The sequence below is a fragment of the Leguminivora glycinivorella genome, chromosome 3, assembly GCF_023078275.1.
Source record: "Leguminivora glycinivorella isolate SPB_JAAS2020 chromosome 3, LegGlyc_1.1, whole genome shotgun sequence".
Taxonomy (NCBI): Eukaryota; Metazoa; Arthropoda; class Insecta; order Lepidoptera; family Tortricidae; genus Leguminivora; species Leguminivora glycinivorella.
Genome location: NC_062973.1, coordinates 17,207,920 through 17,220,584, shown reverse-complemented (window position 1 = coordinate 17,220,584; position 12,665 = coordinate 17,207,920). Strand labels below are relative to the sequence as shown.

Here is a 12,665-nt window from a genome sequence, read left to right as displayed (position 1 = left end):
CCGCATCATGGGACACACGCAGAGGCAGCACCCGCCAGGGTGTAAGGACTATTAGACAGTTAATGGGATCTAAAATGAACTGGGCTATTGGATGAAAATGATGGACTAAATACTGTTAACTGGGATAAAAACCGGACCTGAAACCTGCCTAATAAATAGTATCCAATTTTACCATTCGTTCCACCATTCGTTTCACCATTCGTTCGTAGTAAACTTGAAACAAATGCTGTTATTTGGAGCCCCCACGAAAAATACTACACGCTTCTAATAGAGAAGGTACAAAAATGTTTTATAAGGTTCCTTTATAAGAAGCTTTACGGCTTTTACCCCCTTCTTTATCCCACTCTGTTCGTTTTAGGTATGGTAGATTATACATCCTTAGAGGCACGCAGAAACATTTACTTAATAAAATATTTTTTTCAACTAATCCGAGGACAAGTAACAAACCCATCATTATTACTGCAAATAACACTGCGAGTCCCCCGTCTCACCGCGAAACAGCTACGGCCCCGTAGCCGTGGTCTGTTTGCCGTGCCCTGTTTGCCGTGCCTGCGGGCCGCACGCGCCTGCTCGCTGCGTCCCCTCTCCACCAGGCACTGACGTTATGAGATGGCAACCCGTATTCCACATACGTGAATACGTGCTTTACTAAGTAGTTATAAATAGGTGATTAAAATTGCCATCGGTTAAAAAGTAATAAATTTAAAATGGCTAGCCGAAAAAAAAGGGCGGCAATAAAAATAGAAAGCAGGCTGTTTCCCATTCTTGGATTACCCAATATTTTAGTTAAAAGATATTCTTTAGAATTTTAAAAACAAAACCCATTATAAGATTTATTTATGAGTTTACTGGAACAACAGAAAAACCGCTATCGCACAATGCACCGTACACCAAACCTATAACGTAATCATACTCTAATATGGTATATTATTCCATACAAAGTCTACTCTCCTTGTTAAACTGTTTCCAGGACATCTGGAGCCCATGTGTCAAGGCATTTGACCATGACCGTACCACTCGTTGCAAAAGTGACAGCGGGGGGTCCTTCTCAAGACCCTGACCACGCCGAGCGAGACAACGTGCACCGCTGCAGTAAGAGAGAGCGAGACAGCACACTAATCAGAGCCTTGGAAGGGATAAAGTCCCATAGAGAAAGCGTGGGCGCAATTGGATAATTGTAGCGACGAAATCCCTATATCATTGTTAATAAAGTTGATATTAGCGTAACTAGAAATAAGTTGGGTTTGCAGGGACTCCAGTTAGGACGAAGGCCGAGAGTTGAGGACACTCTGATTTTAGACTCGAAGGGAGACCCAAGTCTTTCCAGCTTTGTTAAAATTTGTTCCCTGATCATATATAATTGTAATAATTGTTAAATTTTAATTACTAGTTATAGTAGAAAATAAAGCCAGTGGTTCCGGATCCGGCGATAAACGAGCTAAGTACCTCTTTTATCCAAATATCTCAAGTTGTATTTTAAGTAACACAACATAAATATTTAATTATCTTTGTCAAGTGCAAGGCAAGTTCAACTCTTGCTTTATAATCTGGATTTATTGTTGGGGCAGGTTCTATAACCTTGTGACGGTTAATTAGTATTTTAAAGTAACTGTATAATGCTTCTTTAGTGTCTTTCAGCTTTGTGTTACATATTTTGTATGACACTTTATTGATGAATATTAGTGCGAGTTCGAGCCTCGCCACTATGTTAAATATTTTCCATATATATTTGTTGAAACCAGGATTCGAGTTCCTGAGATATCTAATGTACCTAAATACATTTCGCAAAGGATTGAAACGAGACGACCGATATTATATTGTTATATCCTACAGATTAAACAACATGTGCATTTATTATAACTCAAACTGTGTTTAGAGTAAACTGTCTTGGAAATTCTGTTATTACAATTCCTAATGAATTATTGTATTGTTGTATTGACTAGAACATATAGATGTTATGTAGACATTGTATGTAGACGTTACATTAATGAGGCGAAGTAAGGGTTTTAGCGGGTTTTCCCTTACTTCATGAGCCATTGACTTAATAGATTGTCCCCGCAAAGGTATGGGCTATAGGTTGACTTGTATTGTATACACTTTTGTCTTATAATTTATATAAATATTTCAAGTGATAAAGGCCTAAATTGTTTTCCTCAAGTACGTATTTCTGTAGTGTATTCAAGTTTGCATTCATAGATTATTAATTTCATTTTATATAACAAATGCCTTATAGATTTCTTTGATAGAAACGCCCTATACCTTCATAAATTTGCGATAATATATTTCAATTTTATAAATCGCCATGTGCCTTTCCTTACAACTACCCCATATAGTAGCTCAGACTCCTTAGATTCATCTACATCCTAATCAATCTAGTTTATTTAATTCTCTAAAGCCTTCAGCATGGTATTTTAGGTCCCCCAATACCATTACACGTGGCGCTAGTGACGCAGGATCTAGTGCTTGTGTCTAAAATCATTTACAAAAAGACACAACTAGAAAAAGAACTTCTAACTTTTAAAAATTAAACACAACGTAGGAAACCTTAAATTTTATAAACTTAATATGACGATCACTTCGATTACTTATACATACCTATGAAGAGTCTGAGAGGGGTGTTAGGTTGCTCTATAAAGTGCTATAATAATTTGCATTGTTAACAATATTTGTGTATGCAGTTTGCTGTAATATTTTAACTATTATCAGAAATTCCAAGACAGTGTACCTACTTTTATTCTATTGAATTTTATTGCGTGTGTTTTGTGTGCAATGGCGTGTTTTGTGCTGATATTTAAATAGCAATAGTCAGTTGTAACATAAACGTATTGTTCCCGCGATTTATGTAACTTAAAATCAGTGTTGTAGTATCAGTTTTAGAACCGTGTTGTACAAAATATAAATGATGGTCAATAATCGGAATAGAGTGTGACCTGGGCAATTCGAAATTTAATAGCAGCTTACCGTAGAACAAAGCGTTTTGTTGTAGAAAATTAGAAATATTGACCACATGGCAGAATACAATAATATTATCGTATTTTTGACTATACTGGCGTGGTATATTATTTTCACTCTTAGTAATACGGATTACGATTTAACATTGACGATTAATATTAAAATAAAAATAGCTTGCAGTTAGTTCAATCGAATAAGCTACATAAGCAGATAGATGCATTAGAGATTAGCAGATAAACGTATCGTACGTTGTTTTGTATTGTTGTATTTTATGAAGGTGTGCAATAAAGAGTATTGTATTGTATTGTATTGTACTTGTAGTTCAGTTAAAGGAAAATTTGATGATATTGTGAAGGCTTGCGGTAAAGAGAATGTCAAATGATTTTGTGATGATACACAGATAATTACCAAAGTAGATTTCTAGTACATTTAATATATATCAGAAGGGGTGCTCCTCGAATATTATACCATAAATCGTCTGCAATAGACGTTAACGCCAATGATGATGATGATTATGATAATATATAGACGTCATAGTAACATTCAAATGTTGTTGCTTTTATTAAAGTTGGGAGAAACTAAATATATTCGGTTACGAATCTAGGTTTGATGATTTATAATTTCAGTTGCAGTCTATAAATTACTAGGTTTTGCCCGCGGCTTCGCTCGCGTTAAAAAGAGACAAAAAGTAGCCTATGTCATTTTCCATCCCTTCACTTCAACTATCTCCACTTAAAAAAAATACGACAATTAGTCACTCCGTTTTGCTGTGAAGGACGGACAGACAAACAGACACACTTTCCCATTTATAATATTAGTATGGATTCCAGCGATGTAAAATGTAGTAGGTATAAATGTGTTTCGCATGGATATATAAATATGAAGTTATTTCAGACATAAAGGATGTAGTATGTATGTATGTCTAAATATTTTGTGAGTCGAATACACGTTATTAATCTGCTTAAATCACCAGTCACTGATATAGTTTGTCGATACTAGTTAACGTTGAAGTGAAGCATCTTACGAAGCAGGTAGAATATTATATAACCAAACATTATTTATCACAATAGATAAAACAAGAATGAAAAAAGAACATGTGTTTGAATTCCATATTGCTTACTTTAGTTTGAAAGTTAAAGCTACTACTCGATTTTCGGTTATTATTGTTATCATAAAGGAACTTACGTGACCGATCTAATAATAGAAGCTTTAAACCTTATAATTCTCTATTACTTACCCTAGTATTTTGTAATTTTATGTTGTTATTATAATACATTTACTATCATTAGCCTTAAACTATTGGTGTTATTATAACTAAAACTTATTTAGAATAATAAAGATTACGTTTCAGTGAATTACCTATACTTAAAGTCATACATATAAACCCAGTTTAACGGTTTATTACACAGCTCAAGTAACGAAAGTATAAATTAAATTTGCGATTAATACATACATGGATAAGCGGTTGAAGTAGAAGACTAAAACGTTATTACACAATAGGTAATTTGTGTCAAGTTTTGTTGTATTTCTGGCCGAATGCGTTTTGATAATAAGGAGGACAATTCCTATAATTACCTACATGATTACGTCTATTTTAATAAATCAATGTGTGTTTAATAACAACACTAATAATATTAATGTTTTGCATCTTAGACTCCTAAATATTAATTGCCTTATTGACATGATGAAAAGCAAGCAGTATACCTAAATTGGACAGACAACAGGGTATCTTGTTGAAAATTTGTACTAGGCAAACCCTACGTACCTGGCTTTGATAGGCGACTAGAACTGATGCCACGGCACCAAAGCTTCGATGTGTATTGGCAGTTTTGACGCGAACTTGTAAGGGATCCACCTGACTGGGGTGAACTTGTAAGTACGCTATCACTGGGTTGTTCATAGCGATATGCTTAGAACAGGAACGCCATTATCAATTATAAATAACTGTAATTAGATTACCTTTGGGTTAACGACGTTCATTCGTCAAACGGGCATAGGGAATCGATTAATTGCCAAAACACATCGAGGTTATACGGCTTGCGTGGAATAACCTGACTTCACTTGAACTGAGGCGCCGGGGTTAGCCGCAGTGATCACTCACAAGTTGTGTCAAAGGTATACCGTTTAACATCTGACACCAAATCATTACAAATGAATGCCCTACCATGCGCTTGCGCATTCGCTAACCCCTACGATACTTTGATACGTAGCCTCACGTTTTGAGTACTTCAGTCCTCGTAAGTATTACAGACGGGGTCAGTTTTAGAAGCTTTGGCACCCAGGGCTGCCCTGAGTAGTACATCGCACTTACGCTTAGGAAGGACTGTTTCTACGCCTCCGCTCACGCTGGACGCAGTGTGACCCGAGAATTAATTCTCTCGTCTCAGACGAACGCGTTTTATAGTAGATCAGGCCCTGTCCGTGAGGAAGTGACTCTGAGGTGTGTGGCTGAGGTATTTGTCTGTCCAAACTTTACTAAATAGGGCCATAATACCATTACACGACGTATGGTCAGGCCATTGTCTGTTCAAATCATTATTTCATAACAAAAGTTCAATTGCATCACTTATTAACAAAAGTTAAAGTGAATTTTCATTTAGCTGGCATCACTATCATAATACTATCTAAATACCCTAAAGAACAGAGATGACAAAGGGTTTTATTTTATGACAGCTATACTCAACAAATTTAATGATGTAAATAAATGTCCCTAAATAGAAAATAGACATTTATTATGCCACAATATAAATTATATGACACAAAATTATTTTGATCAGTGTAATTTGAGATGCTAGATCTCTTGACGACAACATAGGTGTTATTTACATATGTAATAATCTACTACAAGCTATCAAGTATTATTGAAAGTTGATTGTAAATTGTAATCAATAAACTAGAGGTCTTATGTGTGAACTTTGTGTGGAAAATCCCTGGCCAGGGTAATGCGTGGTTGTGAAAGGAGATGTGTGATTGCAACTTAGTATCTTGGGAAGGTGACGATGTGTGAATTTCGAAGATAGTATGGTGATGTATGAGTCAAGAGATCTTGTTAACACAAACTGTAGTGTACTTGGTTAACGTGAACTATAGATAATTATATGAAAACGCATAAAGCTTGAAATACAAGAAACAAAATTAATTAAATTTCATTAGCACTACCAAATAACGCTCTAAGATAGGCTGTCGTTTGTGCAAAGAGACATATGGTTAATCCGTTAGAGGCAGTAATTGTAACGGTCTAAGTGCAAACAATAAGATACAATAAAAAAAAAAATTATACTTTAAAATCTTTATAATCTTAAATTTATTATTATTTTATTATCCGTGCCCAAACGTCAGGTAGTTCCTTCAGAGGTATAGGCGCCGGCGCTAAGATATTATTGTTATTGGTTTATTGCCCATTACAAGGTTCATAGTGTGGTTTTGTTATTTTATAAAGAAGCATAATTAACTTGTTTAAAGCTACCTTCCGTTTGTAAACATTGGGACAAAGACGCGAGTAGCAGGATAGCATTGATTGATAAGCGCGTTACCTTTTCGCGGATTAATAAAGTAGTTTTCTAGATTTGAGCATCGTGGACGTGCACAAAGTAACGCCAGATTCCATCGATAATTATTAAGATATAAATAAAAGGTGTTTACATTTTTTCCAAGTTCTCGTATTCATGTTATATAGGTTACGTAGAAGACGGGGTAATTTTGTTCGACTAACCAGAGAGGGGCGTGAGATGGCAACCCGTATTCCACATACGTGAATACGTGCTTTACTAAGTAGTTATAAATAGGTGATTAAAATTGCCATCGGTTAAAAAGTAATAAATTTAAAATGGCTAGCCGAAAAAAAAGGGCGGCAATAAAAATAGAAAGCAGGCTGTTTCCCATTCTTGGATTACCCAATATTTTAGTTAAAAGATATTCTTTAGAATTTTAAAAACAAAACCCATTATAAGATTTATTTATGAGTTTACTGGAACAACAGAAAAACCGCTATCGCACAATGCACCGTACACCAAACCTATAACGTAATCATACTCTAATATGGTATATTATTCCATACAAAGTCTACTCTCCTTGTTAAACTGTTTCCAGGACATCTGGAGCCCATGTGTCAAGGCATTTGACCATGACCGTACCACTCGTTGCAAAAGTGACAGCGGGGGTCCTTCTCAAGACCCTGACCACGCCGAGCGAGACAACGTGCACCGCTGCAGTAAGAGAGAGCGAGACAGCACACTAATCAGAGCCTTGGAAGGGATAAAGTCCCATAGAGAAAGCGTGGGCGCAATTGGATAATTGTAGCGACGAAATCCCTATATCATTGTTAATAAAGTTGATATTAGCGTAACTAGAAATAAGTTGGGTTTGCAGGGACTCCAGTTAGGACGAAGGCCGAGAGTTGAGGACACTCTGATTTTAGACTCGAAGGGAGACCCAAGTCTTTCCAGCTTTGTTAAAATTTGTTCCCTGATCATATATAATTGTAATAATTGTTAAATTTTAATTACTAGTTATAGTAGAAAATAAAGCCAGTGGTTCCGGATCCGGCGATAAACGAGCTAAGTACCTCTTTTATCCAAATATCTCAAGTTGTATTTTAAGTAACACAACATAAATATTTAATTATCTTTGTCAAGTGCAAGGCAAGTTCAACTCTTGCTTTATAATCTGGATTTATTGTTGGGGCAGGTTCTATAACCTTGTGACGGTTAATTAGTATTTTAAAGTAACTGTATAATGCTTCTTTAGTGTCTTTCAGCTTTGTGTTACATATTTTGTATGACACTTTATTGATGAATATTAGTGCGAGTTCGAGCCTCGCCACTATGTTAAATATTTTCCATATATATTTGTTGAAACCAGGATTCGAGTTCCTGAGATATCTAATGTACCTAAATACATTTCGCAAAGGATTGAAACGAGACGACCGATATTATATTGTTATATCCTACAGATTAAACAACATGTGCATTTATTATAACTCAAACTGTGTTTAGAGTAAACTGTCTTGGAAATTCTGTTATTACAATTCCTAATGAATTATTGTATTGTTGTATTGACTAGAACATATAGATGTTATGTAGACATTGTATGTAGACGTTACATTAATGAGGCGAAGTAAGGGTTTTAGCGGGTTTTCCCTTACTTCATGAGCCATTGACTTAATAGATTGTCCCCGCAAAGGTATGGGCTATAGGTTGACTTGTATTGTATACACTTTTGTCTTATAATTTATATAAATATTTCAAGTGATAAAGGCCTAAATTGTTTTCCTCAAGTACGTATTTCTGTAGTGTATTCAAGTTTGCATTCATAGATTATTAATTTCATTTTATATAACAAATGCCTTATAGATTTCTTTGATAGAAACGCCCTATACCTTCATAAATTTGCGATAATATATTTCAATTTTATAAATCGCCATGTGCCTTTCCTTACAACTACCCCATATAGTAGCTCAGACTCCTTAGATTCATCTACATCCTAATCAATCTAGTTTATTTAATTCTCTAAAGCCTTCAGCATGGTATTTTAGGTCCCCCAATACCATTACAGTTACTAAACGCCATCCTGGACAGTGACAGAGAGCTGGACATTTTCTTAACAACGGAAGCCAAATTTCTAGCTGCATCAAATCGCTACGTTGAGACAATTGTCACCGCCAGTTCCATAACCTAACATAATGCGCGCAATAAATAGTAATACTTTATTCAAATTTGTTTATAATTAAGTTTATATATCTGTCACTTGACTTAACTTTAATTTTATTAAATTGACCAATTTATCGTTGCTTATAAATCATTTGAACTATTTATATTATATCAATATTATGACTTCCTCTTTGTTTTGCCATGACTATAAATCATTATTGTATTTCCTTGACATATCTATCCTTTCACATGTAATCCCTCGGTTTATTTATTTTATTATCTTGCAATGTCCATTGAATTCAATTTAATACCTTTACCTATTTATAATAATCATTTCACTGCACTTGTTATTGTTTAATGCATGTTAGATATTAAGAAATATAATGTCAATTAGCACGTAAGGTTTAACCGTTAGTGTTAATTGTATACAATAAATAAATTGAAATTTATTTCCGGCAGACGGGGACTCGTCCCCACAAGATAGGCCCCCACAAAAAGCGACATCCAAGAAAGCATATATTATTATTAATATTTATTTATTTGGTAAATAAATATTAATAATAATGTGCTGTGTCCCACTGTGTGTTGTATCCCACTGCTGGGCAAGGGCCTCTCTTTCTTTCTTTCACGTATCTCGGTCTAAGGCAATGTTTGTCGTGACACATTATTTGATGTCCATTCGGTACTTTTTTAGCCCACAGGTCGTTTGGCATGCGGCAAATGTGTCCGGCCCAGTCCTTTTAATCTTAGCATATTTAATTACGAAACATAAACCAGTGTGACGTCAGCTACTCGTACAATAGCTAGGTAGGGGCAAAGACAATGTAACTCCGTATAGACGGATAAAGTCTAAGAAAAAAACGTACCTCTAATCCATAGAGAAAAAGGTACGGTGGCCTAGATGGCGTTACACCTTTGGGGAACGCTTGCCTAGATGGCGCTATTATTAATATTTGACATTTTAATACATATCAAGCTAAGAATATGAGCCAAATTGTCAAAACTGAGGTTCAAAAGTTCTAAGCTTGCGTCGAGAGATGGCAGTCTGTGCACAGTGATTACACATTTTACTTTACAGCAACTCTCTATAATACTCGATCCTCTTTGGAAGGGGAGACCGAGTTTAGTTGTGTCAGAGGAGAGTTGTGACAACGTCGATTTTTGGGAAGCGCTGGTTTTTTACTCACAAAACCCTACCTAAACCCTAGCAAACGCGCGCTGTTGTGAACTTGCTGATAGTTAATAAGTTCCCAAAAATCAACTTTGTCACAACTCACCTCTATCACAACTTACCTCGGTCTTCCCTACGCTCATACATACCTCATACATAGGAACGGAGAACTTAGGATGAGTGCTGAGAGCGACGTGGGCATCGTTTCGGGCGTCCACTTTAAATGACACCGAGGTGCGACCTTTCACGGGGAAGAATTGGTAGTTCACGTTGTCGCCCGTAAATATTTCTGAAATAAGATTTTATATTACTTAAAAACCTATGAATATGAATTTAACTCAACTTTATTCGCGATAATATCTAAGCCTCTCGACTTCCTGTTTTTTCATACTACAATATAATGTATTGCGTTATTTTGCCATTGTTTTGCGTTGTTTGGCAATACTAAAACATGAGTTTCGTAAAACTCATTGGTAATACGGGCCGGGTTCGAACCCGCGACATCCGGATTGAAAGTCGCTCGCCCTTTCCGTTAAGCAGTGCCGTTAATTTTTAACAAAGACATATATAACTCCGTATAGACAGATAAAGTCCAAGAAAAAATCGTACTTCAGTACCATACAGAAAAAAGGTACGGTGGCCTAGATGGCATTACACCTTTGGGGTACGTTCAGCTAGATGAGTATGACGCTAATATTAATATTTGACATTGTAACACATATCAAGCTAAGAATATGGGCCTAATTGTCAAAACTGAGGTTCAAATTTCTAAGCCTGTGTCAAGAGATGGCAGTCTAGCACTGTGATTACACATTTTATTTCGACAGTAACTCTCTATAATACTCGATCCTCTTTGATATTTAATAATGACTATCAATATTTTCTTATTTTATTTAGAAGTAATCGAATACCTAGTAGCGCAAAGTAACTCAAGGTCGTTATGTAAATGCCAGCCCCTGGCCTGTTGTCTATTAATTCTTTGCAACCGTACTGAAAAATGGGATACTTCCTACAGGGAGCTTAACACGTTCACAGCCCAGTGCCCCATAAAGGGTTACGTACGACGAACTATCATCACAATTCTGTGCCCCGCTAAGGAATTTATTAGCTTGGACGTACGAGGAAAACGCATAACTTTGTAAGGATAGCGAACGTCATGAAATAAAACTATCGAAACGGATTAAATCGCCGAGGCCATTGAGATCAAGAAATATCCAAACATTAATAGAGAAGATGGCTTTACTTTACCACCGGCTTGGGTTCCAGTAGTACATCTGATAATGGAATAAGCACGACGAAGACTGTGAGGCATTTCTGTTGTATGGATTAATTGATTAATTGTGTTTTAACATAGTATTTATAACTAGCTTTATTTATAGTGTGTGAACCTGCCTTAGAAATCTATATTATTTATGGTCATGGTTCGTTAATATTTCTTGTATGTAGGTAGCTTTTGCACATTGTAATTTTTCCTCAGTCACCCGTTGACCACGAACGCTGTCAAGTGTTCGAAACGTGGGGATGAATTGTAAATTAATTATACGCGATTTAATCCGTTTCCATAGTTTTATTTCATGAGTAACTATCGCGGTAACCGAAGACAATATTATAGCGAACGTGTTAAAAATAAGCCACAAACAGATAATAACAAATTTCGTAACTTTTACAATTTCTTGAATAGAAACGTAGGTATCTAAAGAATGCGTAGGTACTGAAAATGTGTAATAATGACTATAATGACAATGTTTGATAAATGTGTTGCTATTGTTGCTAATTCAACAATTTTAGTTTTTCATTGTGTTATCAATGCGTGTCTTATTAACGGAAACCGTTTCATGTATATACAGATGTTACATATGTTAATACAACGACAAATATTCACCCTGCGGCCAATTCAATCTTACCTATTTATTGTTCCTGTCATCCACGTATGTACAAATTAAATACGTCTGTATGTTCAGATGGTACATTATGTTAATTCATCGATGTTATACAAGCACACAGGCAGGCAGGCAGGGTTAGAATTTCACCACTCCCTTTCTTCCCGTGGGTGTCGTAGGAGTTGATTATGGGATATGGGTTAAATTGTGGCGTAGGCGAGAGGCTGGCAACCTGTCACTGCAATGTCACAATTTGGATTCTTTCAACCCCTTTTTGCCAAGAGTGATGGCACTGAAACTTACTAGTTCATGTGCTCTGCCTCTGTCTGTTTGTTTGTCCGTCTTTCACGGCAAAACTGGGCGACGAATAGACGTGATTTTTTTTAGGTAGAGATAGTTGAAGGGATGGAAAGTGACATAGGCTACTTTTTGTCTCTTTCTTAACCCCCACATGCCTAAAATGGGGCGTGGAAGTTTGTATGGTGCGAGCGAAGCCGCAGGCAAAAGCTAGTTAATAAATAATTTAGTCTTTATTTACATGAACATAATTATATAAGAAACTAAGACTAAACTCAAAAGCTAGCTAATGTCTAAAATAGGCGCTTGAGGCATTGTACCAAGGATACTGGCGACATTTCCTCGCTGTATCGCAATGCTGATACGCTGTGCGAGGAAGTCGCCAGCTCTTCGGTCACCAGTTAATTATTAATAAATTGTATGTAAATCAATGGTCATCACCTGCACCAGTTCAACTGACAGGACATTGCCCCTCGGATGAATTGCATTTCTGAACCGTGGTTCAAGGCGGTTATAAGCCTTCTCTCCTTAGTTTAATAGTTAATACGTACATCTTCAGTCAAGTTTATTATTATATCAGTTTCCTTCCTTACCGAAATTAAAAATTATGTTAAAAAAAATAATTCAAAAAAATTGTGTTGCGAAACCTTTTTTGCTATAATTTGGTAGGCAGAGATGACGATTTCACGGAAAATTTAATTATAAAATAAAATAAAA

General features: G+C 35.9%; 1 protein-coding gene across 1 annotated transcript in view; it reads right to left on the bottom strand.

Annotated features, from left to right (window-relative positions):
• Nucleotides 1–12,665, bottom strand: part of LOC125224991 — a 41,131-nt gene that overhangs the window by 28,235 nt on the left and 231 nt on the right. The window contains exon 2 of the mRNA XM_048128508.1: nt 9,921–10,060. Coding sequence (XP_047984465.1) covers nt 9,921–10,060 — 140 coding nt within the window. The remainder of the gene's footprint in view (nt 1–9,920; nt 10,061–12,665) is intronic.